The sequence below is a fragment of the Scyliorhinus canicula genome, chromosome 3 (assembly GCF_902713615.1).
Source record: "Scyliorhinus canicula chromosome 3, sScyCan1.1, whole genome shotgun sequence".
Lineage (NCBI taxonomy): Eukaryota > Metazoa > Chordata > Chondrichthyes > Carcharhiniformes > Scyliorhinidae > Scyliorhinus > Scyliorhinus canicula.
The window spans coordinates 85381883-85400180 of NC_052148.1; the positions used below are offsets into that span (position 1 = coordinate 85381883).

An 18298-nucleotide genomic window follows, 5' to 3' on the forward strand; every position below is an offset into this window, starting at 1 on the left:
TTCCTTTCTGTTCTCAAGCATATACGTCCCCTGATCCTGCCAGTTACAGCTTAGGCTTACAATCACAAATATCACACATAGGCCTATTTTCTGAGACAAGCCTGAGGTAGATTTTTCACCCAATTATCGGTGCAGGAACAGCAGCGCATAGGTGCATAATTTCCCAATGCAGGTTGGCATGCCGTTGTGTTGGCATTATCGCACTCTTGGGTCATTTTCCATCCGTAGGACCCCCAAGGCATTGGGAACAGGTGTTGGCAGAGACAGCACTCTAACAGGCTTTGAGGCCCTCCCCACCTACTAGGCCATAGTTACTGCTACAGGTTATCCTGCGAAGAGGCCTCCCCTCCACAATGAGGCCCGCCAGCTGTGGACATTTTTTCATTCAAAACTTTAATTTGCAAGTTCCCAAGAGACTGCTTCACAGTGGAGACTCTCGCTCTTACCCTTACCTGCAGTGATAGGTTGCAGCATCTTCCTAGGTGCTAGGGCACCTCCTGTTGGCCGTCTAGCTTCAAGAACTCACCTGTCACCCTTAATTGGGTGGCGAGCGTGCCCTTTGACCACAAATTGGCCAATTCATTATAAATCCCTGCTGGGTGACTGCTCCTGACACAGTGCAAGGTCGGGTCTTCTATTTGACCCTGTTCCCAAAGCCCAAAATCCTTTCCGTTTTTAAAAAGGAAAAGATTAAATTTGGGGGGAGATTTTGGAGCATTTGAAATGAAAATGTATTTTTCCTGACCAGTTTTAATGCAAATTGTTGCTGAATATGTGCATGATGTTGCAGTGATAAAAGCTTACCACAGGGAGGCAGGCTACTGTTGTTGCACATATACTAGGACGTTTATTTACAGACAGCATTTCCTCTTCTTAAAGTCTCTGTTGTGTCAACTGTTTGTTCCCCACAAAATTCTTATAAAGTTACTAAGTAAATTCGTGTGCAGTAACGAAGCGACAAAAAAAGAGAAATGAAACAAAAGTGGCAAAACTTAATAGAGCTAACCGTTCATTTGCAGGCTATGAACCGCTCTCTAGCCAATGTGATTGTCGGTAGTTATGGTACCGCAGCTACTGGCATTGGTAAACCTATGGAAATCACTGGCACTCACACTGAAATCAATGTGGACCAAACGGTTGAGTTGATCAAAGAGGCCAATGATATCATCATCACTCCAGGTCAGTGTTTAGATGAGAAGTAAACTTATTTGTCTCAAGATGTTTGACGTGATCATTAAAAGGAAACTTGGGATTTGCTGTTGGCTTGGGAGGTTTGAAATTCCTGTGGTCAATGACCATGCTGTTGGGTGACCTTTTATGGCTGTCATTCTTGCTTTATGTAGAAATACTATGTGAAACTGCATGAGACCTTTCCAAATGCCACTTGATTTATTTTGAATAGAGTTTCACATGATGTTAACCATGTTGGGTTTGGTCCATAGCCTTTGCTTTTGGTCTGAATTCATTCTGAGGCATTGATGCACAAAATAGGTTTTGATTTTATTTGAATATGTATTTTGGGGGTTGGAGGAGGCGGGGTGGGGGTGGGGGGGGGGGGGAGAAGCCACGGGGTTGGATTTAATGTGGGTGACAGGGGTCCTGTCCCATCAGTTAGTGAACCGGTGGAGAGAGGCCCAAACAAAAAGTAAATGTCTGGGCACTTAATGGGCCAATGCTGGGCCTTAACGAGGATTTAGGACCCACTGAATGGCCGGGGCAGGGTAGGGGGTTATAAGAGAGATGGTGATGCTGGGGTTTGGAGCTAAGAGCAGGAAGGTGGCTTTCATCAGTACCCACCCCATGCCTGATGCCAGGTTCTTGATCAAATTCAGGGTGACAATCAGGGACCCTCCCTAGTAGGTCACTGGCAAACCCAACAAGGTTTTCTGAGTGACCACAGGCCCTTGGGAGACATGAGAAAACTGTCCGATTCCCATTTAATCACGGACACGCCACTAAATTCTGGTGGGCTCAGGGATAATTGATGTCAATTGGATCAACAATAAGCCTAATTGACATCCCATAATAAGCAAGCGAGTTTGTTGCATAGATCCCTTTCCGCCTCCGACTTAAGGAGGTTTTTCAGCAGAATGACACTTGGCCTCTCCCTCAATTAAGTGGGCCCACCCACCCATGTTTCCTGTTGTGATGGGCTGGACTAAATTCCACAAATGGTTACTGGGATTTAGCCAAGAACTTCCTTTGGGATTGTTTCGATTGGCCACCACACCTCCGTGAGAGGAAACCCATGTGTGCAGAGTTTGCAGCAGTGGTGCACTGAAGATCATAGAATTTACAGTGCAGAAGGAGGCCATTCAGCCCATCGAGTCTGCACCAGCTCTTTGAAAGAGCACCCTATCCAAGCCCACACCTCCACCCTTTCCCCATAACCCAGTAACCCCATCCAACACTCAGGGCAATTTCGGACCCTAAGGGCAATTTTGCATGGCCAATCCCTAACCTGCATATCTTTGGACTGTGGGAGGAAACCGGAGCACCCGGAGGAAACACACACAGACACGGGGAGGATGTGCAGACTCCGCACAGACAGTGACCCAAGCCGGGAATCGAACCTGGGACCCTGGAGCTGTGAAGCAATTGTGCTAACCACCATGCTACCATGCTGCCCATAACAGGCCATCAGGAGAACCCCTGAGGAGATTCGCAATAATTCTGCATTAAAATACGAGGAGTTGGGGAAGGGAGGCCAGCACCAGCTATGCAAACCAAACATTTTTAAAACGTGTTATTAAGGATTTAAGGGCAGCCCGATTACCCATACTGGGTAATACTGGCATTCTCTCCTGGGAGAGCCAATTTGAAATCACAGTCTCAGCTGAGGTTTACATTTTAATTGTCAGTGTTCAGCATGGTGTCCTGACCAATAGCTATCGCTCAAACAACATCACTAGAACAGTGTGATCATTACCACATTGCTGTCTGTGGCACTTTGCTGTCCACAAAGTGGCTGCCTCATTTCCGACAACACTAACTACACTTCAAAAAGTACTTACTGCCTGCAAAGTGCTTTGGAACATCATGAGCTTGTGGAAATTTCTTTATATAGTCATGTCTTTTTCAGTTTCCCCTCGGGGCTGTTATGTTTCTTAAAAGAATGCTAGAAGTCGTTCAGCAGCTGAAGGATGGTTTATTGTGCTCCACAATAAATTACTTCGTTAGCTTTTACTTACAGAATGGCACTTGTAAAGATACTGCTTTTCTATGCTCTGCAACTAGGTCTAACCACTTGCAGCCCGAGCTCAACTTCCGTCCCTGTCCTGCTCCCCTGCTTCTCCGGCCAAAGTGAGCGAGGGCGGGCCTTCGGCGTCACTCTTATATGTCCCCGTGCTACCCCCTGGTGGTACTTCCATTTCCCATCAGCCCCTTCTGTACACACTCAGGCGAGGATCACTACATCCCCCTTTTTCACTTTTCTTTTAGTTGCAGAGCTGTAACCAAACACAAATTCAAACAGTTAGGTTTATATACAAAGACAAGGCAGAGCAATGAAATTGTCAGTCCATGTTCATAAGTTCAGACGGTTGGGTGCACGTCTGATCCGGGTATACCTCCTGAGTGGGCATGGAGATCCAGAGTCTTTTACGTCCATTTGGACACCTGCAGCTGCAGTTCCAGGATGTTGCATGACAGCGTCCTGCAGATCTAGTGTTGGAAATACCTGTCGACGAGGTGTAACTTTTAGAAGGTCTCGGCGATTTCGTTGAAACAATGTTCCATCGTCAGACTGCACAACGTAGGATCGTGGCGATATTTGGCGGAGAACCGTTGCCATTTTAGACCAGCCCCCAGCCAGGTGTCACAACCTCACCGTATCGTTGATTGCCAACGGATGCACTACTTTTTCCTGCTGGTCGTAGTGCTGCTTTTGCACTTGACGTTGGTGACGCATCTTATCCAGGACAGGCGAGTGATCGGGATTGGTGAATTGTAGTGCCGGTAATGTTGTCCGCAAACCTCTGTTGAAGAGCATTTGAGCCGGTGATAGTCCAGAGCTCAAAGGTGACGATCGGTATGACAAGAGGGCCAAGTGTATGTCGGACTTTGATGAGTTGTTTGATAATGTGGACACCTTTCTCCACCCCGCCATTCGATTGCGGAAAGTGTGGACTCGACGTTACATGCTTGAAGTTGTCGTGCTTGGCGAAGTCCATCCACTCCCAGCTGGCAAAGCAAGGACCATTGTCGGACATGACCGTCCGTGGGATGCCATGCCTGGAGAAGGTTTCTTTGCAGGCCTTGATGACTGATGCCGCTGTGAGATACGGGAGTTTCAGTACTTCCGGAAAGTTGGAGTAGTAGTCGATGAGCAGAACATAGTTGCGGCCCATGGCGTGGAACAAGTCAATGCCAACATTGTCCCACGGTGACGTCAACGTCTCATGCTGCTGCAGTGGCTCCTTGCATTGTGCCAGTCGATGTCATTGACACGTGTCAAAGGTGAGCACCATGTTCGTTATGTCCTCGTTTATCCCTGGCCAGTAAACGGATTGTCGTGCTCTCCTTTTGCACTTTTCGGCACCAAGGTGCCCCTCGTGAATCCTGCGGAGCATGCCTGCCCGGACCGCCAGTGGGATGACGATTCTGTCATTCCGCAGTATTATGCCATCCACCACAGACAGTTCAGTCCTGACGTTTTGGAACTGTGGGCACCGCCCATTTGGCCAGTCATGCTGAAGGTTGTATATGACTTGAAGGAGGGTGGCGTCCTCCTGTGTCGCCTGACGAATTTGCTGCAGCCTCTCGTCCGTTGCCGGGAGTGTCTCCCTGCACCACTGTGCATGAGCTTCCACATCATTGATGGAAGCCAGTGGCGGATTGTCAGCGTCCATGGCTCGTGATAATGTGTCAGCTATTACAACGTCCTTGCCAGGGGTGTAGACCAGCGTGAAGTCGTACCTCCGCAACTTCATCATCATGCGTTGTAGGCGCGGTGTCATATAATTTAGATCTTTGTCGATGATGTTTACCAGCGGCCTATGATCAGTTTCCACGAGAAACGTGGGGAGACCGTACACATAGTGGTGGAATTTGGTCACGCCTGTGATTAGCCCTAGGCACTCCTTTTCTATCTGTGCATACCTGCACTCTGTGGCGGTCATCGCTCGTGAAGCGTAAGTCACTGGGAACCAGTCCGACTGGTCATTCTGTTGCAGTAGCACCACACCAATTCCATGCTGACTGGCGTCAGTGGAGATCTTTGTAGGTTTTGCCGGGTCAAAAAATGCGAGCGTTGGAGCTGCTATCAATTGGTGTCTCAGATCATCCCATTCATCTTGGTGATGTTGGGTCCAGGCAAACTCCGTGTCCTTCCTTATCACTTTCCTTAACGCCGTCGTCCGTGCTGCTAGGTTCAGTATGAACTTACCTAGGAAGTTGATGAATCCCAGGAAACTGAGCACCGCTTTCTTGTCCTGTGATCTCTGCATGCTCTGAATTGCGGCGATCTTCTCAGCGTCCGGCTTCACTCCGTGCTCTGATATTGTGTCACCCAGGAAGGTCAGAGAGGACTGTGCAAAGGTGCACTTGGCCTTGAGCTTCAGTCCAAAGTGGTGGATCCTTTGGAATACTTGCTTCAACCTCGCAATGTGGTCTTCCTCTGTCGTTGACCATATTATGATGTCATCCACATAGACACGGACGCCTTCAATGCCTTCTGTCATCTGCTCCATAATTCTGTGAAATATTTTGGATGCAGATATAATGCCAAAGGGCATCAGATTATAACAGTACCTTCCAAACGGCGTGTTGAATGTGCACAGCAGGCGGCTGGACTCATCGAGCTGCATTTGCCAGAAGCCCTGTGAGGCATCAAGCTTGGTAAATATGCGAGCTTGTGCCATTTCGCTCGTTATCTCCTCTCGCTTGGGGATAGGGTAGTGTTCCCTGCAAATGTTCTTGTTCAAGTCTTTGGGATCTAAACAGATCCTGAGTTCACCAGACGGCTTCTTAACACACACCAGCGAGCTGACCCAGTCAGTCGGCTGTGTGACTCGTGAGATAATGCCTTGAGATTGGAGACGTTGAAGTTCAGCTTTTAGCTTGTCCCGCAATAGAGCCGGCACCCTCCATGGGGCATGAACGACCGGTATGGCATCCTTTTTGAGCAGGATTTTGTATTTGTAGGGTAGCGTACCCATGCCAGAGAAGCCACTCCTGTACCATGTTATGTTTCTTAAAAGAATGCTAGAAGTCGTTCAGCAGTTGAAGGATGGTTTATTGTGCTCCACAATAAATTACTTTGTTAGCTTTTACTTACAGAATGGCACTTGTAAAGATACTGCTTTTCTATGCTCTGCAACTAGGTCTAACCACTTGCAGCCCTGAGCTCAACTTCCGTCCTGTCCTGCTCCCCTGCTTCTCCGGCCAAAGTGAGCGAGGGCGGGCCTTCGGCGTCACTCTTATATGTCCCCGTGCTGCCCCCTGGTAGTACTTCCATTTCCCATCAGCCCCTTCTGTAGACACTCAGGCGAGGATCACTACAGGGGCCTTACTTTTAACCAGTTTAACCAGCTTCTACTGGGGCAATTATTTATGCCAACTTTAGTGCCCTACTAATCGAGTGTTAGCTGATGTCTAGTGTATGAGAAGCAATTTTCGGTGCACATTGATGCAAGTGCTGAAGCATAACTTGGAACCAGGCAAGACCACCGTCCGAAGCCCGGTTCACACGGCCTGGCTATTCATGTTGTCTGCAGTGTGAGGGAACTCTGGTTCAGTTTCCAACTTTGGAAGCTTCTCTGGCGATTTCAGAATGTTCTTGCCAATGCTGATAGCATAGGCAGAGAATCGGTTGTTAGCACCGGCTCGCCCCCTAATATGAAAATCTAACCAGCACAGCACACCCACGACTGTGAGGGGAGTTTTCCATATATGTGCAAGTATACAAACCCAAACTCCGTCATCTTTGGGCAAAAAGCAAGACGAGCCACCAGAGTAACTATAAGCTGAGACTCATCTGTCGGATATATGGCCCTAAAGCTTTTCTTTGACAGAAATCAAGCATCCTGTACTGTATCTGAAGAGGATAATGTGAGCTGGGTGGGCAGAGTTAAGAATGTGAAGGAGAGAAACAAAAAATTTGCTTGAATCTCAATCTTTAATTGCACAAATTATCTTTACAGGAAATGTGTAAAATATTTGGAATATTGTTTTCAGTTTTATAGGTAAACAAAAATATATTTAAGTCAGTGAGTAAACTTGACTGAATGATGCAAAAACCCTCACCTATGAAATGTACATGATTGGAAAAAATGATAAGTAGCTATACTTTAAATGTAACTCGGCATCCACTGTTTGTATTGGCACATCGTTTGAAGTTCAACTTGGGGTTAGACAAGGAATTGTTGACTATGAAATGTCGGAAGGGCCACTTGTAGACTGTGACTCAGACATCCCCACAGATGGCTTATGTTTGGTCTTCGTTCTGGTTAAGCAAACTTCTTTGCTATATTGATTCTTTAACCCATTTTATTGTTAACCTTTTTGGATCATTAGAACATAGCAGGCAAAAAACCATGGGCTGGATTCTCCGCTCTCCGCCGCCAAAACTGCATTCGAAGACGGGGCGGAGAATCCGTTTTGACGGCAATATCAGGAGTGATGCCAGTTTTTTGTATTCTCCGCCCCCTGAAAAATCAGAATCTTAACGTTTTACAATGCACAATGCTGTTACACCTGAATATACACGTTGCATACTTGAGGAGTATACCGCACCGATTATCCACCCGCCCTGCGATGCTCTGTCCCCGACCGGCTGAGTTCCCGATGGCGTGGTTTACGTGTGCTCACACCGCCTGGAACCTCGCGGACTCAGTCCAGCGGCGCCACAGTTGGGGGATGGCCGATCCGCAAGCAGGGAGGCTTCATTTGGGGCTGGGGGGCACTGGGGGCGGGCAGTCCGGAGCGCGTGAGCGGCTGAAGGGGGGCACTACCTTTGCGGCCCGGGTCCGCAGGCTGAGTCTGCCATGAAGCACAGCGCGGCCGCCGCAGTGCACATGCACGGTCATGGAACCAGAAATGCTCTGGGCTGTATCGGCAGCTAGAGCTGCGAGCTGTACGCTGCCTCCCTGCTATCCCCCAGCAGAACGGGGAATCGCTGGCCGTTTTGCGCCAGTTTTCCTGTCATAAAAAGACCACAGTTTTCACGCCGCCGTGGGAACTTAGTCTCCAAAATGGAGAATCCAGCTTCATTTGTCCATTTGGGCAACTTCCATTTCACATGCAGACCAATTCTGAATCGGAGCCACTGAACTTTTAAGCCAATTAAGTAACATTCTATTGTTTAAGATGTTCAGCTGTGCAACGTGGATATTCATGTGTGACAGCATTGTGCATCGCAAAACGTTAGGTCTCTGATTTTAGGCATGGTCAGTTCAGCATTTGTTGGCCCTGATGGAGAGAGAGGTGAGAAAGAGAGGTATGGAGCGAGCAGTGACGTGTTGCTATCTACAGGGAGGGAAGGAAAGCTACATCAATTCATTCCCAACTTCACTCATTTGTTCTGGTGACCTCCAACTCAGTAAAAAAAAAAGTCACCACGTAGGACCCTATTTCCTTTTCTTTAATTGAAAATGTTTTCAGAAAAAAAAGTGCAAAATGAGTAGAAAGTATTATGAACCACGCTGATGTTAAATGCGAGGGTATCCCAAAATCCAGAAGGATAGCTTGGAACACTGGTTTGTAGTGGTATATGTGGGTTTTTTTGTATAATGTGAGGAATGATGTACAGCCCAATGAGGAACAGCTATTTGTTGTGTGAACAATTAATAAGTATTTATTAGCTTAAAAGGAAGACAAAACAGACACAAGAAGAACTAAAATATACTATGACACTGGAGTATACTGATGACTATACACAAAATTTTACATGAAACTATCGCTTGGACCCTAGCGACCTACGTTTAGCTGAACTCTGAGACACTCCCTTTTGAATGTTGCATTGCTAAAGCCTATTAATCAATCCATGGCTTGTTGCACCCTTTGTCTCAGTAAAGCATGTCCCAACCAGCCATCTTTCTTAAACTTCAGTCAGTAAATTTTCATTATGTTCAAAACTTATGGCTGAATGACAGCCTTCAAAACAAAACATCAGCTATTATTTAGTCTTATCAGAAATAGTTGGCGCACTGTTCTAACAGTCTCCAAGGCCTAATAACATGGCCTTATAATAATAATAAAAATAATCTTTATTGTCACAAGTAGGCTTACATTAACACTGCAGTGAAGTTACTGTGGAAAGCCCCTAGTTGACACATCCCAGTGCATGTTTGGGTACACAGAGGGAGAATTCAGAATGTTGAAATTAACTATCAGCACATCTTTCAAGACTTGTGGGAGAAAACCGGAGCACCCGGAGGAAACCCACACAGACACGGGGAGAATGTGCAGACTCCACACAAACAGTGACCCAAGTCGGAATCGAACCTGGGTCCCTAGTGCTGCGAAGCAACAGTGTTAACCACTGTGCCACCCATTGCCTTTTGATAGTGTTTGTCTGAAAATGTCTCGGGCGGAATTCTCCGCAGGGGGCCGAATTCGTGAAGGCCGTTGTGAACTCGGCCAAGGTTCTCGACGGTCTCGGAGCCCGCTCCCCGCACCTAATGTCCCCTCCCGAGCACAGTCGTGGTGCTCCCGTCCTAATCGGGCCCCTAAATGCCCCAAACGGGCATCTGGCACCCGTTTCACGAATGCAGCGACCAGGTGTGTTTGCCGCCGTCGTGAAACGGGTGTGAAGGGCCGGCCGCTCGGCCCATCGGGCTCGGAGAATCGGCGTTCACCGTGAAAACGGTGAGCGGCGATTTTTCCGAGCTGGGGGGAATCGCTGGGGGCGTAAAAAATGTCGGGGGGCCCTCACGCGAGCGGAGAATCGCGCCTCTCATATTTGAGTATTTGAGGGAGAAGGGAATTGTTGGTTCCAATGGAAGATTTAAATGAATAAAGATTGGAGGAGGATCGAGTGGAGCATAAGGGCCAGTAGGGAATAACTGCAGAACTCTAAAATGCAGAGGGTGTCACATTGCATGAATCAAAAAAGGTCATTATGCAGGTACTGCAAGTATTTAGGGAAGCTAATAAAATGGTATTGTTTAAGGCGTAGGGAATTGAATACGTAAGTAGAGAGGTTATGCTTCAGTTATTCAAGGTATTGTTGAGACCACGTCTGGAATACTGTGTACATAATTGGTCACCTTATTTAAGAATATTTCTATCCGCTGGAATTTAGAAAAGTAAGAGGCAACTTGATCCTGAAGGGTCTTGACAGGGTGAATGTGGAGAGGATGTTTCCTCTTGTCAGAGAATCTAGAACTAGGGGTCACTGATTAAAAATAAGGGCCATGGTGTGGAGATGCAGTCGTTGGACTCGGGTGGGCACAACAAGACGTCTTCCAACACCACGTTAAAGTCCAACAGTCACATGATGAAGGAGCAGCACTCCGAAAGCTAGTGATTCCAAATAAACCTGTTGGACTTTAACCTGGTGTTATAAAAATAAGGGGTCACTTACTAAAGATAAAGAAGAGGAGAATTTTTTTCTCTCTGAGGGTTGTGAGTCTTTGGAAGGTTCTCAAAGGATGATGAAAGCAGAGTCTTTGAATATTTTCAAGCAGAGGTAGATAGATTCTTAATGAGCAAGGCACCAGGCAGTCCACGAGAAACAGACAGGTAGTTCAGGACTCCCCTGTGGTCCCGCTTACAAATTGGTATTCCACTTTGGAGGCTGATGAGGCTGGTTCCTCCAGGGAGTGCGGACAGAGTCAAGCCTCTGGCACCACTAGCAGTCTGTCTGAACAGGAGGGAGGAAAGAGAGGAAGAGCAATAGTAATAGGGGATTCTATAGTCAGGAAACAGATGGGTGCTACTGTGGCCGTCAACGTGACTCCAAGATGGTGTGATGCCTCCCTGGTACCAGGATGTCACTGAACGGCTGCAAGGCATCCTGAATAGGGAGGCTGATAAGGCAGAGGTCATGGTACACGTGGGTACCAATGACATATGTAGAAAGAGGGATGAGAACTTGCATCAGGAATTCGGGGAACTAGGCTGTTGACTAAAAAGCAGGGCCTCTCGGGTTGTAATCTTTGGATTACACCAGTGCCATGCGCTAGCGAGTACAGAAATAGGAGAATAGCGCAGATGAATGTGCGGCTTAAGAGTTGGTGCAGGAGGGAGGGTTTTAGTTTCCTGGACCACTGGGACCGTTTCAGAGGAAGGTGGGACCTGTACAAGCGGGACGGTCTACATCTGAACCAGAACGGGCCGAACATCCTTGCTGGGGTTTGCTCGTGCTGTTGGGAGGAGTTTAAACGAATTCGGCAGGGGGAGGGACACAATCTGTTAGCAGAATAGATACACAACATAATACATAAAAGCAATCAAGTCAGAGGGAATACACCAGTAGTAAGTTTCAAGGGAGTAAGACATGGCTTGGATGGCCTCTACATTAATGCCAGGCGTCTTACAGTTAAAATGGATGAGCTAAGGGTGAGGATTGATACAGGGAATTGTGAAATAGTAGCCATCAGGGAGACATGGTTGAGGGAGGGGCAGGATTGGCAGCTCAACATTCTGTGATGTAGAAGCTTCAGGTGAGACAGAGGAAGGGGTAAAAGAGGAGGAGGCATTGCATTATTAGTTAAGTTGTCAGTTACTGCAGTTAAGAAGAGATGATGGGCAGGTTTCGCCGTCCTATCGCTCCAGGTTTCTGGTTAAGCATGCCGGCGGGATGATCCGTTTCGCCGGCTGGTCAATGGAGTTTCCCATTGTGGGGCAGTCCCATGCTGTCTGGAAACCCCCGGGCTGCCGGCAACACGGAGCATCCCGACGGCGGAGAATTCAGCCCAATATCTCGGAGGGGGCATCAAATTAAGCTTTGTGGATGGAGCTTAGGAATAAACAATGGACAGCCACATTGCTAGGTGTTTATTAAAGACCCCAAGATAGTCAGCGGGAAATTAAGGAGGCAAATATCTGCGTAATTCACAGAGGTGGGTAAAAATAATGATATTAGGTAATTTCAACTTTTCTAACATTAATTGGGAAAGTCATCGTGTTAAAGGTTTAGATGGAGTGGAGTTCTTAAAATGTATACAGGAGAGCATTTTAGCTCAGTATGTAGAGTGCCGAACAAGGGACGGTGCAGTGCTGGATCTAATTCTGGGGAACGTAGCCAGACAGGTGGTTGATGTGTTGGTGGGGAGATTTTGCTGATAGTGACCACAATATGGTGCAATTTAAGTTTGTTATGGACAAAGAAATAGATGAGTTGCAAAAAAAGGTTTTGGATTGGGGGAGTGTAGATTTTAGTAAAATAAGGCAGGATCTGGCCAAGATAGACTGGAAAGAGTTACTTATGAGGAAATGTACAGAAGAGTAGTGGGAGGTGTTATAAAAGGAAATGTGCAGAGTACAGGTCCAACATGTTTGCTCCAGGGTAATAGGAAGGAATAATAAGCCCATAGAACCATCAATGACCAGAGATATTCAGGTTACAATACAACGGAAAAGAGAGGCTTTTAGCAAGTACAAGGGGGGCAAATCAACTGTAGCATTAGTGGATTACAGAAAGTGCAAGATACATAGAAGAAATGAGCAGGAGAAGGCCTTTTGGCCCTTCGAACCTGCTCTGCCATTCATCATGATCATGGCTGATCATCCAACTCAATAGCCTAATCCTGCTTTCTCCCCATAGCTTTGATCCCATTCTCCCCAAGTGCTACATCTAGCCGCCTCTTGAATATATTCAATGTTTTAGCATCAACTACTTCCTGTGGTAATGAATTCCACAGGCTCACCACTCTGGGGATGAATAAATGTCTACTCATCTCTGTCTGAAATGGTTTACCCTGAATCCTCAGACTGTGACCCCTGGTTCTGGACACACCCATCATTGGTAACATCTTCCCTGCATCTACCCTGTCTAGTCCTGTTAGAACTCTATGAGATCCCCCCTCATTCTTCTGAACTCCAGCGAGAACAATCCTAACCTAGCCAATCTCTCCTCATATGACAGTCCCGCCATCCCTGGAATCAATCTGGTAAACCTTCGCTGCACTCGAGAGAGAGAGAGAGAGAGAGAGAGAGAGAGAGAGAGAGAGAGAGAGCGAGCAAGAAAACGTCCTTCCTCAGAAAAGGAGACCAAACCTGCACACAATATTCTAGGTGTGGAGCTTAAGAAAGCCATGAGGAGAGCAAAGAAGGCATCTGAGAAAGCTCTGGCTTGTAAAAGTAGGGAAATCCCAAGATATTCTATAAGCATACCAATGGGAAGAGGATAACCCGGGAAAGAGTTAGGGCCCAGGAGGGACCAAGGGGGAATCTGTGTGTGGAGCCAGATGACATTGGTCGGGTGTTAAACAAATACTTCTCATTTGTCTTCACCCAAGAGAATGAGGAAGGAGATATGGAACTCAGGGAGACAGACTGAGATTCTTGAGTAAATTGTCATAGGGAGTGATAAGGATTGGAGGTATTGGCAGGCTTAAAAATGGCAAGTCTCCAGCCGGGATCAATTGTGTGTCCCAGAAAGCTGTGGAAGGCGAGAGAGGAGATTTCAGGGACTTTGACCCAAATTTTTAATTCCTCTCTGGCCAAGGGGAGGTGCCAGAGGACTGAAGATTAGCTAATGTGGCCCCACTATTTAAGAAAGGTTATAGAGATAAGCCAGGGAACGACAAACCAGTGAGGCTCACATCAATGGTAGGGAAACTATTGGAGAAAATCCTGAAGGAGATAATCTATCTCCACTTGGAGAGGAAGGTTTGATCAGGGATAGTCAGCATGGCTTTGTCAGGGGGAGGTCATGCCTAACAAATTTGAATTTTTTGAGCATGTGACCAGGTATGTAGATGAGGGTATCATAGCATCCCTACAGTGCAGAAGAAGGCATTCAGCCCATCGAGCCACAGTGGTTAGCACTGCTGCCTCAAAACTCCAGGGACCAGGGTTCCATTCCCACCTCAGGTGGCTGTCTGTGGAGTTTTTACTTCCCGTGTCTGCGTGGGTTTCCTCCGGGTGCTCCAGTTTCCTCCCACAGTACAAAGATGTGCAGGTTAAGTGGATTGACCACGCCAAATTTGCCTGTAGAGTCCAAAAGGTTAGGTTGGGTCACGGGAATAGGTTGGAGGCATGGGCTCTTTCCAAGAGCCACTGCAGACTCGATGGGCTGAATGGCCTCCTTCTGCACTGTAAATTCTCTAATTCCATAACTTTGCACCGACTCTTCAAATGAGCACTCTACCCATACCCACTTCCCCCCTATTACCACAACCCCATAACCTTAGCTGCACATCTCTGGACACTAAGGGACAATTTATCATGGCCAATCCACCTAACCTGCACATCTTTGGACTGTGGGAGGAAACCGGAGCAGCCGGAGGAAACCCACGCAGACACAGGGAGAACATACAAACTCAACACAGTCCAAAGATGTGCAGGTTAGGTGGATTGGCCATGATAAATTGTCCCTTAGTGTAATCCAAGCCGGAATTGAACCTGGGTTCCTGGCGCTGTGAGGCAGCAGTGCTAACCACTGTGCTACCGTGCCACCGTAATGAAGCTGATTTCATTTACATGGATTTCAGCAAAGCTTTTGACAAGGTCCCATGTGGAGACTTCTAAAGAAAGCAAAAGCACATGGAATACAGGGTAACCTGATATATTTGGCTTATTCATAGCAGACAGAGGGTGATGACAGATGGCTGCTTTAGTGACTAGAATTGGCGTTCTACAGGGAGCTGTGCTGGGTCCCCTATTGTTTGTCATTTATATAAACAACATACATGATTATGTGGGGGCTAGGATCATAAAGTTTGTGGATGACACAAATATTGGCCGGGTGGTTAACAGTGAGATTGAGAGTCTGGGGTTACAGGAAGATTTAGACGGGATGGTGAAATGGGCAGAAAAGTGGCAGATGGAATTTAACCCTGAAAAGTGTGAGGGAATACACTTTTTGTAATTTGACAAGGAAATAGTCAATGAATGGCCTGACACTGGGACGTTCTGAGGAACAAAGGGATCTTGGAGTGTTTGTCCATCGATCTCTGAAGGCAGAAATGCAGTTTAATAAGGTGGTGAAAAAGGCATATAGCACACTTACATTTATCAACCGAGGCATAGATTACAAAAGCAGGGAGTTGTATGTTGGAGTTGTATAGAACTTTGGTGAGGCCACAGATGGAGTACAGATGTGCAATTCTGGTCGCCACATCATAGGAAGGATGTAATTGCACTGGAGAGATGCAGAGGCGATTCACTAGCATGTTAGAACATAAGAACTAGGAGCAGGAGTAGGCCATCTGGCCCCTCGAGCCTGCTCCACCATTCAATGAGATCATGGCTGATCTTTTGTGGACTCAGCTCCACTTTCCGGCCCGAACACCGTAACCCTTAATCCCCCATATCCTTCTAAATTCCAACGAGTACAGTCCCAGTCTACTCAACCTCTCCTCGTAATCCAACCCCTTCAGCTCTGGGATTAACCTAGTGAATCTCCTCTGCACACCCTCCAGTGCCAGTACGTCCTTTCTCAAGTAAGGAGACCAAAACTGAACACAATACTCCAGGTGTGGCCTCACTAACACCTTATACAATTGCAGCATAACCTCCCTAGTCTTAAACTCCATCCCTCTAGCAATGAAGAACAAAATTCCATTTGCCTTCTTAATCACCTGTTGCACCTGTAAACCAACTTTCTGTGACTCAGCACTAGCACACCCAGGTCTCTCTGCACAGCAGCATGCTTTAATATGTTGCCTGGGATGGAACATTTACGTTATGAAGATAGAGGTTGGATAGGATTGGGTTGTTTTCGTTGGAATAGGGAAGACTGAGGGGGCGATCTGATTGAGGTGTAGAAAATTATAAGGGGCATGGACTCGGTGGATAGGGAGCAGCTGTTCCCCCTAATTGAAGGGTCGGTTACGAGTGGACACAAGTTCAAGGTGAGGGGCAGGAGGTTGAGGGGGAATTTTACCCAGAGCGTGGTGATGGTCTGGAACGCACTGTAGACGCCGGTTGCCTCACAACCTTTTAAAAGTACCTGGATGATCACTTGGCACATCATAACATTCAGGCTATGGGCCAAGTGCTGGCAAATGGGATTAGGTGGGCAGGTCAGGTGTCTTTTATGTTGCGGTGCAGACTTGATGGGCCGAAGAGCTTCCTCTGCACTGTATTATTCTGTGATTCTAATCAAGGGGTCAAGGCGGATAGGTGGAATGTGCATTTGAGGTGACAATCAGATCAGTCATGATCTCATTGAATGATGGAGCAGGTTTAAGGGGCAGAGTGGCTCCTAACTCTTATGTTCATATGGAAAACAAGCTTTTCTTCCTTTAACACTATTACTAGCTTCCAAAGGTATGCTGGCTGAATGTCAAATTTAAGATTAAGTCAAAAAGGTGTTTTTTGTCCTGTACAATGCTTCACGCAGGGGCTGTTTAGCGCATGGGCTAAATCGCTGGCATTGAAAGCAGACCAAGGCAAGCCAGCAGCATGGTTCGATTCCCGTAAGAGCCTCCCCGAACAGGCGCCGGAATGTGGCGACTAGGGGCTTTTCACAGTAACTTCATTTGAAGCCTACTTGTGACAATGAGCAATTTTCGTTTCATTTCATGCTTAGAGGAACTTGCAGCATGCTTCAGAGAAAGCCTACAGCATTAAGATGTTTCACCATAGACCCTGATATATCTTTTTTTCAATAAATTTAGAGTACCCAATTAATTTTTTCCAATTAAGGGGCAATTTATCGTGGCCAATCCACCTCCCCTGCACATCTTTGGGTTGTGAGGGCGAAACCCACGCAAACACGGGGAGAATGTGGAAACTCCACATGGACAGTAACCCAGAGCCGGGATCAAACCTGGGACATTGGCGCCGTGAGGCAGCGGTACTAACGACTGTGCCACCGTGCTGCCCAGAACCTGATATATTGCTGTGAATGGAGACCACACTTCTCAGTTGGGTATGGAGTCCGGGAGAACTTGGAGGGCAATGGTTCGGTGTAGTCACTGCAGCTAGGAGAGAGGTGTGAGAGGTATCTGTGTCCTAGTTTCCCAATGAGAATTGCAGTTGACAATATACATTTTCTGTTGAGCATACATTTGACAATATTGAGTTCTTTACCCGTCAGTCCGGCCTCAATAAAACTCGAGATGGATTTGTAGGTATAATTTTATTTATTTTTAACCAACTTGCAAGGCTGACTCGCTCCACAGAGGCTCAGAACACACAGGCAGTCTTCTGAAGCTCCAGAACTGAGTGAAATCGGAGACAAAGAAATCCGGGCTGAGACTGCCCGGAGTGCCAACTGATTGTGCAGTATCCACACAGAGGGGCAGGGGACTGTGGTAGGGACTAGAGTCCCGATAGCAATTTGGCAGGGAAATGGGGGCGACAAAACATTGGTCGCTGTGCCATTAAAAAAAAAATAGTATCCTTGCTCCATGTACAGGCTAGCATCACAATCAGTATATCGGTTGAGTAGGGATCCCCCAGTTTATCCAGCTTTGGAACGCTTATTCAGGCCTCCTAGCAATGCGGAAAGCCCTAGTCCCAACAGTGATATGAGAGACATTCGCCCAGCCACAAAGGAGCTGAAGGCCGGCGTTCAATGGAATGCAGGTGGTGTTGTAACAGACGCATTGGCCGAACGTCTGAGTGACGTGACACCTCCTGTCCGTACAGGTGGGGAACAGACACGTTATATTCGTTTCCACCTCTACCAGCAAACAGCCGTACCCCTCACTGCTGAAACAATTCTCGTACGACCGGGAGTCTCTATTGGGAGTGAAGTGGCTCGGTATATACGCCCTCCACCGTTGAAGCTTATCATACTGCAAGTGGGAATTATCCCGAGAAAGGGGAAGGCAAATAGCCGATGGTGCTGAACCCGGATCGTAAGGAAGAGTGACTTGCTCGAGCAGTGGCTCGGAACGCTGACAATGAACCACAGTTTGGGGAGCGGTGAAACAGAAAATAACCTAGACACCGATGCGGGGTTCGGGTAGCAGACAACCCGTCCCTGGCCATACAAGCGGTGGTAGATCTGGTAGAAGAGATTCATACTGCCCAGGTTTTCCTCATTCTGGGTCCTAAATGAATTAAGTATATCTCCTGATAACCTACGTTCTAGTTGTACTCCCCTTCTCACACGCTCCGTCCTCTCTCTAGTCCCTCTCTCTCTCACACATCCTCCTCCTACCCTTTCGGTACGGGCCAGCACGGGCTGACTTTACCTTTATGGCACCAATCTTAACACATCCAAAATCAAATTTAC

The 18298-nt window shown here is 47.2% G+C and overlaps 1 protein-coding gene across 7 annotated transcripts in view; it reads left to right on the forward strand.

Moving 5' to 3' along the window:
- LOC119962774 (NAD(P) transhydrogenase, mitochondrial-like) overlaps positions 1-18298 on the forward strand; it is a 226657-nt gene that overhangs the window by 128058 nt on the left and 80301 nt on the right. For all 7 annotated transcript variants that reach the window (XM_038790844.1, XM_038790843.1, XM_038790842.1 and 4 more), the window contains one exon: positions 1020-1179. In XM_038790844.1, coding sequence (XP_038646772.1) covers positions 1020-1179 — 160 coding nt within the window. The remainder of the gene's footprint in view (positions 1-1019; positions 1180-18298) is intronic.